Raw genomic sequence first — 14,831 nt, 5'->3', positions numbered from 1 at the left:
TATGATCATTTAGTGTCTGAATATTCAACTTTTTTTAAGATGTTGGAATAAGTTTGTGTTACGTTTCTGTACATAAAAATTCCTCTGGCATTGAAATTCTACTGATCTCAAAATGGCCTCTTTAGGTTGAATATACTGGAAATGACTCACAGCTTTAATGCATAATATTAGATGTAATAATTTTCATGCCTGAGATCAAATTCAAGAATTGACGAGGATTCAATATTTTGACCAGAGTTCTGTTCTCTGCAGGGTGAAAGTGCCATAACATGATACAGTAACTACTGAAGGCTAGACTCATAACATTTCTCAGGTGGTTTAGCTGCATCTCGTGGCAAGATGAGTCTGACACCCCTGAAGCTGTTAGAATAAAAATGACTGTGGTCAGGAAGAAACTAGATAGAATGGTAACATATCAAGTTATCCTTAGACACAAATACACGTATAAAGTATTCTATCTGCCTGGATTTATCCACATATTGCTTAGCCTTATGCAAATGTAAGCTGATTTGCATGTGTGGGAGTTAGTTTGCGAGTTTGTCGGCACCTCTCAGAGGTGGGGTCCTTGCAGTTGAGTGGGTACTTGAGCTCGATGACATGGCCGTTCCTCTCACGCAGGAGATCCTGTTGCTCGGTGTAATACTGCACCAGCTCGGCCAAGGTGGCGAATGTCTCGCCTCCGTACAGGTCGTAGTAGTCGCCTGAGTTTTGGATTTTAATGTGGGTCACCTCATCGTTCCGCCTGTGTGGGGAAAAAAACAAAACAAAACACAGTAGGTATTCAGTCACTCATGTTTGCGATCATGCAGGTAACAGAGGTGAACTTAATCCAAAGAAGAACTCTGCACTTTTCTCTTATTATTCTCTTGATCACTTGCACCCTGCAGATATTTATACACTGAACACACAAACCCACACATATGTTCTTACACTATATGCTCACACAAACAATATCAAAACTATACATACTTTGTCGCCCACACTCGGTCACATAGCCTAAATACATATACACGTGAAACTGTTCTGCTTATGAAGGCCGTCTGCTCCCATTTTAAGATTGAACACTGAATTTTCAGATGTCTCCTGTTCAGTATTGTTTTTATCCACTAATTTACCCTATTCTGTCTGTGGCACATTCAAATCCCTGCAATAATGTGAGCTTTGTTGCAATGCTGAACATATCTTTATATACAACATAGAGTAACAAGTATATATCTGTTAAATATTATAACCTAACTTCGACCTTTTTCAGCCCTTGAGCTATTCCAGGAGAGAAAATATGTAAGAAAAAGCAACAAAACCACAGTGATTCAAAAATACTGATCCATTTTTATCAGAGAGTAGTTTTCGCTATAAACAGAACAACACAAATCTTTTCACGAGGGATCATCCCTTCTTTTAATACTCTATAGTTTTCATATCTAATGTATTTGGAGGAAGGCTGTATCGTGATTGCAGAACAATACAACAGAAACGTATGCAGCTCCTGAGCCCAAAGACTGATAAGACAGAAAAAATTTGGTACCACTTTGCATATTCAAAGTCCTCTGGACAGCACTGAATAGGTGCACACATATCTGAACACACACACACACACACACACACTCTATAAAACATATCTGCCTGGAAGCAAATGAAGAACGAGATGCAGCTCAACATCTAGATTGCTCAATGTACTTGTTTTTTTCCATTTCCCATCTCCAGCGACTTCATACACCATGTTCCTTTAGCAGAAATAAACAAAACATTCTGTAAACACACACGCATACAATAGTGTTTCAGGGACCACAGGAGGGTTTACTGCAGTCGGTGCTATCTGATGTACACGTTGAGATACAATACTCCCTTTCTCTCTCTGCAAACTGATTATCAGTTAATGGTGATATCAAATGGCACAAATCCTATTTCCTCCATCACTTTTCTTGCTGTCCTCATGAATTTCACGTTCCTTTTTTCCATCCCATCCATCCACTCAGCATACTGTAAATCCTCCCCTTCGTTCTTGCATTTATATGTCCCACCCCTCTCTCCCAGTGTTTCCTGGTAATTGCTTTATGGCTCTCTTAGTGGCTGTTGGCAGGTTGCCACAGGTCTATGGGCCCTGTTAAAGGCCCCTCCTCAACTCTCAGTCCAAATCCCCCTTTTCTCTGAGCGTTTAACACCATTAACTCTGGAATGAGCCAAACATGTCCCATTAGATTTTCATTCACTTTTCTGCCCTGCCCTTTCTGAGACATTGATAACATTTAGGCATCTATTAAAATATGGCAGTAGTCTTTACAGAAAAACTACAGGGAGTCAATGGCAGCATCATGTCTGCTCAGCTCTGGCTCACTGGGGTCTATTACAATACATGGCAGATTATTTTAAATGACATTTTGTCCTGTTGCATACAGTCCAAGTAAAGAGCAAACAAGAAACCCACCTGGCTCCACTGCGCATTTTTGCATAGTAGCCTACAGCAAACAAAGCAATGCTGCTTTAAAAAAAAACATCTCCCCCTTGATAAAATGGCTTAATGCAGAGAGCCAGGCTGTAACAGCTATACTGTTAGAACTGTACTTTCAACAATCCATAAAATAAATATATGACTAAATGAATGTGTTTTAAGCACTAAAATATGTACTGTGGCATTAAGAAGAATGCCTAGAATTCCTTTATGATCACACAGACATTATAAATATTGATATTTTGCACAGCCCAAGTGTGTTCCATAATATCGATGGTGACAGTGTGAATATAAGCTAAATTATATTCTCCATCCATGTGTTCACATAAAAAAACTGAAACTGTAAGACAAACATCCCCTCTCTGTCGACACAAACAACTAATTTAGCACAGTGAAGCCGCCTAAAGTGGCAGCTGTTCTTTGCAGCAACCTTACACACCGTCTACCACTGTGGCATTTATCAGCGCTGTGGCAAACCAGGAAACAGACTACATAATACTTATCAAGATGTTTGTTTAAATATTACTAATGTGCATTAATCCATGCGTTCATAAAATGCTGACAGCAATGTAATGCAATGTGTTTTCATCAGTTTTAAGCACACTTCAATTAAGGCACTTTCCTCCTGTTTAGCAAATTGTTGGTGATGTTTACAAGCCATCAAACGCTCAATATATATGCCATTCAATCCCATTCACCACACAAAATTAAACCTTTAAAGATGAGCACTAATGTAATGCATGTCGGAGGTTTATGGGCTGAGGATGCTTAACAAAACAACTGATAGTTCATGCACAACAGAGAAGTCTTACTGACAGGTGTGTGAGATCAAAAACCATCAGTCTGTCACTTGTGCGCACTTAATTACTCCATAATGTCTGGGACCATTTACGGTTAAGGATGTAGCAGCAAATTATAATACACACCCACGAGAAGTTGAAGTTGTTCCTCCTTACCGACCAAAGTTCTGTATTTTCAAATCAGTGTATATGTTCCCATCAACATCCTTTTTTATTGTGTCAGTTGCAAAAGAGTGTTTATCTGGCTGAACATAGCTCGTCTGGAATAACACTGCTTGATCATTTTAAAATTTTGCTCACAATCATTTGGATTTACTGATAACAACAAGATAGATTAATCTCAGTTTTACTGCTTTGGTCCACATGATAATCACAAAAAACAGGTATCCTCTTTTTATCTAAATGCAAAATATATAAACTTCCATTTTGTTAAGTATACAAATCAAAGTGCAAGTAAAACTCTCAGAAAAACAAGTTTACATACAGTTCTGCGACTATGCAGCGAAATTCAGGGCAGTCTTGAATAATGTACAATTTGGTGCAATGGTATCCTGCTTTTCTGGAAAAACAAGTGATCCAAGGAAGATAAGCTTAACCTTGGTTATCCTATGAACTGGATCGAACTGATAGGACCACCTGAGCAGAGGTACAAATGTATATAACATCAAAGTCCTTCATAGCATCTTTCTATGGGAGCATAGTGAAGTTGTTCTGCTGCATCTTTACAGCCGCAAACAGATCACATCAAAGAGCGGGATTATGGGTTAATCATTTTTAAACATTCAAGGCAGAGCTGTGAAGCCTGCAAAATGGTGAGTTTTAGCAATAAACAGAATTTAGATCAATATGACTAACAAACGAATACACTGATCAGATGAAGTACACAAACGTAGACAACTGGGAAATACATTGCTCAAATATGCACATAAATATTCACATACAAACCCCAGAAAATATAAATTATTTCTCGCTTTGCCCTGAAGCTATTCCTGGCAATATTTTTCACTCAATACAACCAGACATCACTGAGAAATCCCTTTTACCAAATCTAGTCCACTTATCAAATTGAGTGTGATAAAGTTTTGGCCTCTATTTCAATTCTCCCTTTTCATCTCTACAAACTACTACACTTTTTTCTAACTGAAAGTGGGCCTGTTTGTATTTGACATAAAAAATATGTATGTGTATGTCAGTGACTTCTAGAACAAGAAGCAATTTTTCTGCAAATTGAGACAACATTCAGACAATTAGGAAAGCTTTTAAGCATGTCTGTTCATAGGCAGAAGACAAAGGCTAACACCTAAGCATATGGATTAAATAACTTTTATGAACAACAAATCTCCCACAACCAGAGCTGCCTATATACAAACACTTAAAGTGTTCGCCCAAGTAGTATGAGGAAAAAAGATATACGACACTCAGATCTACCAGTAAAACACTGAGAGGAATTAGCTTGAAACACAGTGCTGAGAGCTAATATGGACTCTTTCTAATTGACTAATTCCCAACTGAAGAAGTGTTTAGGTGTTGCATGTTGTTTATGGTTCATGCAACAGGCCTACTGTATTGTGTTGTGTGTGAATGTCAGGACAGTAGAAATAAACATTTTCACACTATACAGCCATGATTATTGTGTCTTTGTCCTTGTTGACATGCAAATCTATGCACACCTAAGGCCACTGTTGCTGGAGGGTACTTAACTGGGCCGTGTCCTGATGTTGGAGGAGTGAGATGTCAAAACATCCGCAATTAACAAGAATTAAGACAAAAAAGTTTGGAAATGAAGACTTGCGGGTTTGATAGTGTTAATAATTGATTTATTTGACATCCACATTACTGATGCTTTTTTTGATCTGCTGTGTAAAACTATAAATAGCCAGGCTGCAGTGGAAACACATCTAAGTAAACCCAGGCTAGCATTATATAACACAGAGAAAATCCATTTGCACTCGGTGGTAATTTGCCCTTAAAATTCTCTGTAAAGAGTGCCCTTAAAATTCCTCCTCTGGGTCTTTAGAGTGTATAAAGAGCATGGAAGATGAGAAAACTTGACCAGACTGCTCTCCTTGAGGAGTTTGACTTGGGTTTAAATTATGACCAAACTTTGCTGCTTCAAACTTTCTTTTTCTCCCTCTTTGAGTTTCATGAAACTCTGAATTGATTACATTTTCAAAACCCTCAAAAATCTCTCATTATACATCAGCCTTCACACACTTCTCGGCAGCAGCTCTGCCCGACCACTCCTTCTGCTGTTCACCTCATGGACCAGAGAAGAAGAGAGGTGGTGGAGATAAGAAGAGGAGAAGCAGAGAGAGGAAGATAAGGCAGAGAGAGGGAGACTACAGACTCCCTCAGCGTCCATTCTAATCTCAACACTGACTATCCCGCTTATGGCCTTGGTAAGATGAAACCTGGCTAATGACGGGCTAATTAGCTTCGCTTCTGCTCTGATAAGACACTGTGTGTGTGTGTGTGTGTGTGTGTGTGTGTGTGTGTGTGTGTGTGTGTGTGTGTGTGTGCGTGTGTGTGCGCGCTTGCGCGTGTGTGTGCATGTGTAACTAAGATTGAGTAAGGTAGCATGATATGCTGGCTAAGAAGAGCTTCTGTAGATATAGTAATAATCTCAGAATAATTAAGTTATTATCTTCAGTAGATTCAGTATTTTCAATATTTTACAGACTTTACTTGGTGTAGCGCCATCAGGAAACTGTAACAAGTAAAACAAGAAATCCCTACTGTGAATTTAAGATTCAAAACAACATAGAATCTTTATTTGTATACTTTCAACACTTTTTTGCAATTCCTATGTTGCACTGATGAGCCGTAAAATGTAATATCATTTTATCATATTTGAAACTCAAGGCTCAAGGACATTGCTGTTATGCTGACTGAATTTCAAGAGAAACAGGATATTGTGGCACAACAAGACATGTCTTACACAGTACTCACTGCAATACCATGTCGCCCCCCTGTAACTTGAAAGTTTTGAGGTCACAAGTGTTTTTTTCGTGACTGTAGGGGATAGATTATTCAATAACGTAAGGCAGGCAGTGATATAAATTGGGTTATTGCACAGATACCGTGATGTTTTTATTTTGGTATAGACAAAATCATTTATTCACAACAGTTTTTCATTAGTGTATAATCACCTAAAAATAATTAATATTTGTGTTTTTGATACCTCAGAATTTTATATCTAAAGAGGAAGCAGGTCTTCTTCCTGCGAGTCTGCCGTGTCGCACCGCCATGCCACAGTAGGGGTGTGTGAGAAGATACGACATGCAGTGTGTGTTCGAAGTTGAACTTCAAACTAGTGCAATTTATCAAAACTGAACTACAAATTTGAATGTTGAATTCACAGTTCCAAAAGACCAACTAGTTCACACTCATTTCTCACTTTTTTCCTCCTTTTCATGTTTTGTTCCATGCTACCCTTTTCCAATAAAACCTTCTCATACCCATGTTGGGTTATAGTATTAAAATTCTTTTAGCACAATACACTAAATGTATCTGGAAAGCTGCATGTTAGAGATTAATTTTTTTACCTAGAAGGATACTGTTGCACCACAGAGGGCTACGTTGAGATTGTATCCCTGCAGTCTCTCTTGGAGACAATAACAAATTGAATGTCTTCAGTACTTACTTGTCCTTTCCCTGTTGAAAGAAGTTAATATTGTTGTTAGCATGATTGTTAGCCTTCCACTGACATTCCTTTGATGCCTTGGATCAGTCAGAGGCAGTGTTCATGACTGCTCAGCCAATTGGAGGCTGCCTTTCTGATTGAGAGGCTTCATTTAACAATACAAAATTGACTACCACCGGATCTGTAATAAACTGTGGTAAGCTTGAGCTTCTGTGCTTTAATTGTCTGCTATGAAATATCACCCTCTTCTATTCAAAGCTGAGTGCCATGGAACAGTTGGTCGGGTGATTTACAAACACCATGAACATGAGCATGGTTAACTGCCACACGAGTCAAATGAGCAAACATATGATAATGATGGAAAAGCTATAACATTGCACGATAGCACAAAGAGAGAAGAGCCTCAAAGTTGGTAAACTGACTCAGTAATGTCATTTAAACATTACCTAAAACCTTTTAGCTCTACCCTATTTCTCTGAAGTTAATACTGATTGAACAATGTAATGGCTGTAGAAAAAAATGGGACCATCTTTGTAGAGACTGGCTTTCAATACGCCTTTCTTACACTATGCTATTTGGGCTGCCACAAGACTGGATTTTACCCAGAAGAATGAAGGTTGAATTACAGCACAAAGGAAGTGTGTCTCAGCAATCTCAACAATCTCAACAATATCAGGAAGATTTTGTCTGTTTTCCCTGGTCGCCAATCCCAGGTAACTGTGCAACAGCTCGAATTACTGTGAAAACTCTACTCTGAAAAACCCACTGATGGAGGTGGCAAAGAAGGCGAAGAGGGAGAGTGATAAAAACGGTGCTTACAAGAGTAAACGGACTGGCATCAACTTGATGGAGAGCTCGCCGGTGTCTGCTCTCTTGTTGATATGCGTTTCCTCTTACCACCAGGACTTAAGATGGTTTGAAACAGACATTCTCTCTTCTGGATGTGTAATTAACAAGAACTGCCTACTTACTAATTCAACCAAGTGTTTACTCTTCCTTTTCATAGCACTGAGAAGGTTTTGAGGTCAAATTGGGATTCTTAGTTAATTTTTGCTTTGGACAACAGCCAAGCTGCGGTAGTCATATTGCTAACACCGTCTTTGCTACAGCAGCGCCAACAGCAAGACAGCAGGGAAAAGCTAGGGGGAAGTAGAAAAGTCTTCTCTTTCTGCTTTAAGTTTTTCTAACTTTGCTAACATTAGCGACCACAAGCTAATGGTCATAACAGCCAAATATGTTGGTATCCACTAAACCACTGAGTTTACTGAAAATAGTACATATTACTGCATATGAAGTGAACTTTTCATATGCAAGAGGATTATTGTGCTAGCTCTTCTTTCCAAAGTTACACTGCCTCTCTTTGATATAAGCGCTACTCCCCTCCTCCTTCCACTTAGTTCAATGTGACCTACCTCCTCTAGCAGGTGGCAGGGTTCTGCACACTGGCTACTTGACCACAGTGTGTGTGTGTGTGTTTAAGTCTGTCAAGACCACAAACTGTGGCTACAACTTACCCCACCAGCCTTCCTGTGGTGTGTCTGATTTATGACACACTACACTACATACACACAAGCACACCAACCACAGGCAGTGAAGGTCAAAGCCTTAACAGGTCCCTCACCCTCAACATTATCTAAAAGCTTCTGCCTGTCAAGCTACACTGTTTCCTTTTCCTCTTTCTGTTTCTTTCTCTGCAGTATCTCTCTCGTTCACAATCTCTCACTCTCTCTCTCGCACACACACACACACACACACACACACACACGTACACGCACGCATTCACACACACACAAACAGCCTCGCTCTGCCCATGCCGCCATGCCAGCTACAGTCACAGAGTAACAAATGCATTTGGGCTTTCTTCCAGGCGCTTGGCCGACTGATGTATCTCTTAAAAGCTTCCGTTGCCAATGAAGAGCCACACTCTCTCTTCTTCTATCTCAGTTTGTTTCCTGCTCTCTGTAATCACCACAGCATGGAGCACTGAGTCCTGCTTACCAGAAATGTCACATTCTCTGCAACAATTTAAGAGATTAACAGAAATATGTGTATGGACATTACTGACAGGTAATCACTAGGTATTACTTGAGGTTGTGCTTGTCCCACTCACTTCAGCTCCACCCTGCTGCCCAAATAAGGACTTCCAGGCCAATTTGTGTCAGAATGTTACCAAATCCAAATATGCTAATCTAACATGTTCCTAGAAACACTCACACAAAACAACTTTTGTTGAAATGCCATCTATTCACCCGCAGATAAACTGTTACATCACTTGCTGACCCGTAGGCATGAATTTCGGAGACTCTTGATCTGTGACCTTCCTTCCCGTCTTTTAAGTGCTTTTTTGTCTCCAGACACATGCAAGTAGGCTGTCGTGCGCAGAAAAATTCCGATCAATTCCAGACTTATAGTTGTGACAACCCTTGAGTGTAGTGACCTTAAATTTTGAGGTTGGTGGACAGCCTAAATAATAATTCCAAGAGAGGGCTTACCTAACAGAGAGGGTAAAATCCCCCGGATTGCTCTTGCTAGGCCGGGCCAGGAAACTGCCGTGAACGCCCCGGGTCAACAGGAGCTGCTCTGCTTCAAGTCCGGTGATGTTGGGGTGGAACCACCTTAAAGCAGCAAAAAAAGGAGATAAAAACGAAAGAATCATACATGTTAGAAGAATGTGTGCTATCCATCACCCATCAAGCATCTCTTGCACTGGAGATAAAACACAATGAGTTCAACAAAGTTTAGTTTGTATTTTCTTTTCCTTTATGCCAGTTACACAAACCTGGTCACCATTTACTTTCACCATTGTTCATTGTAGTCAGAAATAGTAGTTTTTCAGTCTACCTGAATATCACAGCCTATAGTGTTTAACCATTCTGCTTTACATTTCAGAGAGCTATTCATGTACAGACCTGTTGGAACATTTTTCCATATTTCAGTTCCGGAGGTTGTGACAGACACTAAAACTGCTTTTCTGGATTTCAGTGTAGATCAAAACACAAGATAAGTTTGTAGCTTATTACCACAGTGAAACTTTTACTCTTTGTTTGGCTCTGAAAGCCATCAAATTTAAAACTAAAACCATGACTATGAGGTTAATGCTTACATTTTTTCTTATTGGGCTGATCCTTTTGGAACTGTGGCCCCTTTTATAACTTCAGACGCATTTACAAGAACAGAAATGGTAAGGCTGCAGGATTTTTGAACACTGAATAAACAGACTGCTGCTGAGAAACTCCATAGGACTTGACTGGACTTTGCAAGATGGTTCAATTTGTGCACCCTAATTAGCTTGTCCTGAGACTTTAAAACTAAGATGAGTTGTCTCTGCTCTTCATCTTACAGCAGTCGAACCGGATCAGCTCAGCACCCTGGATTTTATTAATGGGGTATATGCTTATGCTCAGAAACCGAGGAGGAAAAACAGTTGGTTTGAGGTCATTTAGGCAATTTACTCCTAATACTTTGGGTTTGTGGCTGGTTGAAAGGTTCAGCAGATTTTCAGTCCCTGTGATCCATGCTTTGCTGAAAAAGTTTCAAGTTGTTACTCGTGCAGAGCTGACAGTAACTTATACATGGTATGTGCTCGGTACGAGGCATCGTCTCAAGCAGTGGTTCCACTTCCCAGAAAACAGTCTGTGAGATCTAATCATGGATTCAAATGAATGTGGCTATCTCTCAAATATTTATTAAAGAAATTGATATAGTGGTATAAGTGGTTTTCTGCTCATGAATATCTATGATAATATTAATCTTTGAGCTTTTTAAATGGTGGTATTTCATAATATCATAATCTACCAAAAATTCAAAAGCCATTAAAACTGACTTTGCTTAAATTACTTAAATGAGCAGTTCACCCATAACTGAAAATTCAGACATTACTCACGTCTATACTTGATGGAAGGTTTGCTGGTCAACAACACATTTCTGGAGCTTCACAGCAAAACAGAGCAGCTTGTTTGGCATAATCCAAATCTCCAGAAGCCCTGAGATCCCAAATACATTTTCAACTTTTTTAAAGCCAAACTATTTACTGTGATTGCTAAGCTAAAAACATTGCATAGCCCATAAAAAGAGGTGCATGAGCACGACCACACTTTGATGCTGTAAACAACATTTTTACAAAATAATTTGGGATCTCGGGGCTTCTAGTGACCTGGATTACTCCAAACAAGCTGTATGAAGCCATTTAAAGTTTGGCTTTTTTTTGGTTGATTTTTACAATTTAAAACAAGTCCTCATCTCTTTCTGATCTTTAGGAGAATGCTGCAACTCTGTTTTGCTGTGAAGCTCCAGAAATGTTCTGTTGACTGAAACCTCACCTGCTTTTCCATCATCACAGGGTTAGATTGAAGTAGAAGTAGATACAAACTGCATAAATTGAACCTCAGCATAAACTATTGAATGGGGTTAGCTCTGGATTGGCACAATCATGTTTAAGTTTTTCATTCTTTTATATGTATTCACAATTTCAGGAATCATAATTCTGGATGTGCATTATTGAACTTCTTCCTACGAATTAAAATAGAAAGAATCCATCTGTTTCTTGAATAATCACTGACATACTGACTGTATATCATGTCCTGGTTTAAAAGGGAAAGACCCTCGGGTTTATAGTACCGCAGAGCCAAAGCTAATGATTACATACAACTTCCTCTCTTGCAAAACACTGCGGTCAAATATTTATTCCATCCTCTTCTCAGGCATGTTGACCGATTATCTCCGGTGTGCACTCTTACTGGAGTGTTTGACACTGCCACCTATCCAAACTAAACAGTATGCATTATTCACAAACAGTTAAAAGATCTAAACCCAGTGCATCTACACACTCTCACTCACTCTAGCATGCTGGAGACTGGTGTAAAAACTGCATTTAGTGAGTGAAGGACTGCATTAATCTCGAGGAAGCAGTGAGTAGGTAGAGCCGCAGTGAATGGCTGTATGTCAGCTGTGAGGATTTACAGCTCAAGTTTAAGTAGGGATCATTGGGTTAAACCTCCCTAACTACTGTGTGCAACTGCTGGCTAATCCAATGCACCATTAGCCACCCAGGGCCCCATTTGTGTGTCAGGAGGGGTCAGACAAAAGTGACATGAAATTGCTGTTGTATACAGTAAGTGGTGTATTGTCTTTTAGTGGTGATGCAAACAATATGCAATGGCGATGCAATAGGCATTTGCTGTAACTGCTTATTCAACCGACAGAAAACTAATCAATATCAATAACTACTGATATCTGACTGTAACTGTTTCAGTCTTTTATTGACCAAAAATACCAAACATTTGCAAATTTTCTGTTTTGTAATCGTAAATAAAATAGTCAGGACAAATATAATTTGAGAATATTACTTTGGGCCTCTTTGATTCTGTCTCAAAAACTAAATAACAATTGATGAAGAATGGATAGATTAAGTGAAAATGAAATTAAATGGTCGTTTATTGTTATCTTTGTGATAGGTAAATCAGCCGAACCCTTGAATAACATTAATCTAACCACTGAAATAAAAAAAATGTAACTTGAGTGAAATAATGTCATTGCTTTCATAAATATGAAGTCAAGTAAAAAAACATTGACTACCTGCACAACAAGGATCTGCAAATTTATGAGCATTTATATCAATAGGCTGTGGTTCTAACATTTCCAATAGGCAGATTTATGCATTTATTTTTGATCCTGAGAAATGGAAAATGAGACAACTAGTATCAGACTGACAAACGAGTTGAAAAATTTGCCCCAAGATATTCAAACACCAAAATAACCTTCAGCTGAAGCCCATGCCTCTTTGGAAAGAAACGTGCGTGCAACTGTTGATGATTCAACAAGAACAGGAAAACAGACTTTTATAACACTGACATATAGACCAAATGAGTCATGGAAATCATGCATTTTACATCCTAAATTGTAGCCTTTCACCACCACCCCCGACACATTACAAAGGCTCATTATTGATTAGTATAACCCAGCGGAGGGCAGTCAGCGGGTGACACAAGAGTTCCTTCATGAAGCTCCCGCTGAGATGATAATATCTGAAAGCTTCAACAGTGGGCGAGCATTTAGGCGATTCTGTTTTTGTACACGGTATGACGCAAAACCATGACGGTAAGATAAAAATAAGACTCATGTGTCAGCTCAGCAGATCTTGCATCACTTCAGAGCGCCGAAATACAAACCGGGATACTGTTGTGGTCACTGCTGGTGCAAAGTTCTGAACCAGAGTCCATATTTTTGTGTCGCGGTACTTTCTAATAATTCAATAATAGAGAACTCATAAAACCACAAAAACATAAATTCAATCATTGCATAACAAGGATATCTGAACCTGACAATCTTACCATCGACTGCTGGCGTATCTGTTTGTCAGAACAACTTAACAATTCAGATCAAACGAACTGTGAGTGGCATTTACTAAAGCTAAATTGAAAAGGCTTGAAATTGCTTTTTCGGAGCTTAATGTAAATGTCAGTCATGTGTGATTTTGGAGACGAGGAAACTGTCAGTATTTTCATTCAACAGATGAATCAAAGTGGAACTGACAGCTTGTCAATCACCAGGCTGCTGACGATGACAGGGAGGAAACAAAAGAAGGGTGAAAGAAGAGACAGGTGAAGTGAGCGGGACACAGACACTGCAGGAGAATCAGTAGCGATGCAACATTTTTGACAGGGTTTGTACAGGAGGGAATGGTACACGATGTATACTATTTAGACCAAAGCAGGGCACTGCATCGTAGTCACTGAGAATCCTCCATTGCTGAAGATTAATCGCACGTCTAGTCCAGTATTAAATAAAATGCCAAAACTCTGCTAGATCCAAATTCAAATATCAGTCCAGCCGTGAGTCTTGACTAAGTGAATTTTAAGGGAAGCTCTTGACTGGACCAGCTTCGGATAGAAAGACCACAGCAGCCCAGACATCTGACCCAGACTGCACCTGACCTCCCTTATCCTCACCAGGGGACAAAACCGATCTGCTGCGCTTTCTCTAATTCCACGAGCCAAGGGAGCAGATTATCAGAAGAACTTAACAAATAATAAATAGTAACCGATTACAAGAGGATTAGTCATGGAAACATGTAAAAGCGGAGGGTGAATTAGACAATGCCCTCCCTGTGACATTTGGAATATCTCTGGAAGTCTAGCAGGGAGGCTGGGTTGTTGAGCTGGGGACATTTTTGTAGACAGACAAGAAAGGACTCCAAGGGATAGAAAAAAATATTTTATACACAAGACTCAAAGTGAATCAATAAGAGATGCTAGACATATGTCCTTAGATTATCTGCTCCCTGAATAGTAAAAATACACCACAGACTAGATCACAGCTTATATTGGCAGAGGGTCATACAAACAGAAAATGGAAAAAACTAATACACTGATAAAATTCTCACTAAATTGTAATCCAGTTCTCCAAACTGGAAAATGTGTTCAGTGCATTCAGAAGAATGTATTGTGAAAGTCTGATGTCCATCATTCTTTTTTTCCAGTGTTCCAATCCTATTTCCAGTTGTAACCCCTACCCCTGGTTTCAAGTTTCCCCTTGCCCCTTAAAACAAAGCTACATGAAATATTGGATGAAATCTCCCCCAATGACCAGGGATAATCCTTCAAAACCCTAATATGACATTAGTAGTTTTCCATGGTCTTCCATGGTCTTCATGGAAACCTGCCTACAAATTTTCCAATATGCTTTCTCCGGCCATCATGTTTCCCCTAGTGTTAATGTGTCACTTCTGGTATTATCGAAATGTTATTTGCCACTTATCAGATGGTGATAGAAAAGCAACTTTGTGCCATCAATCAAGTCATCAAATGCATAAGAACACTGCTTCATTACCTGGCCTTTAATAGTGCTTTATAGGCTAACATTTCCAACCCATGCTACTAATCTGTTAGTCTGCATTGATACTAACAGACCGATAAGTCCAGTAACTTTTCTGCTAAAAATA

At 39.3% G+C, this 14,831-nt stretch overlaps 1 protein-coding gene across 3 annotated transcripts in view; it reads right to left on the bottom strand.

Annotated features, from left to right (window-relative positions):
- The window catches only part of ptpn11b (protein tyrosine phosphatase non-receptor type 11b), a 43,416-nt gene that overhangs the window by 18,811 nt on the left and 9,774 nt on the right, over window positions 1–14,831 (bottom strand). For all 3 annotated transcript variants that reach the window (XM_037105190.1, XM_037105191.1, XM_037105192.1), the window contains exons 2-3: window positions 9,385–9,507; window positions 548–742 (exon numbers count right to left, since the gene is read on the bottom strand). In XM_037105190.1, the coding sequence (XP_036961085.1) occupies window positions 548–742; window positions 9,385–9,507 (318 nt within the window). The remainder of the gene's footprint in view (window positions 1–547; window positions 743–9,384; window positions 9,508–14,831) is intronic.

The sequence above is a fragment of the Acanthopagrus latus genome, chromosome 7 (assembly GCF_904848185.1).
Source record: "Acanthopagrus latus isolate v.2019 chromosome 7, fAcaLat1.1, whole genome shotgun sequence".
NCBI classification, from domain to species: domain Eukaryota; kingdom Metazoa; phylum Chordata; class Actinopteri; order Spariformes; family Sparidae; genus Acanthopagrus; species Acanthopagrus latus.
The sequence above is the reverse complement of the archived record's forward strand: the minus strand, read 5'-3'. Positions and strand labels throughout refer to the sequence as shown.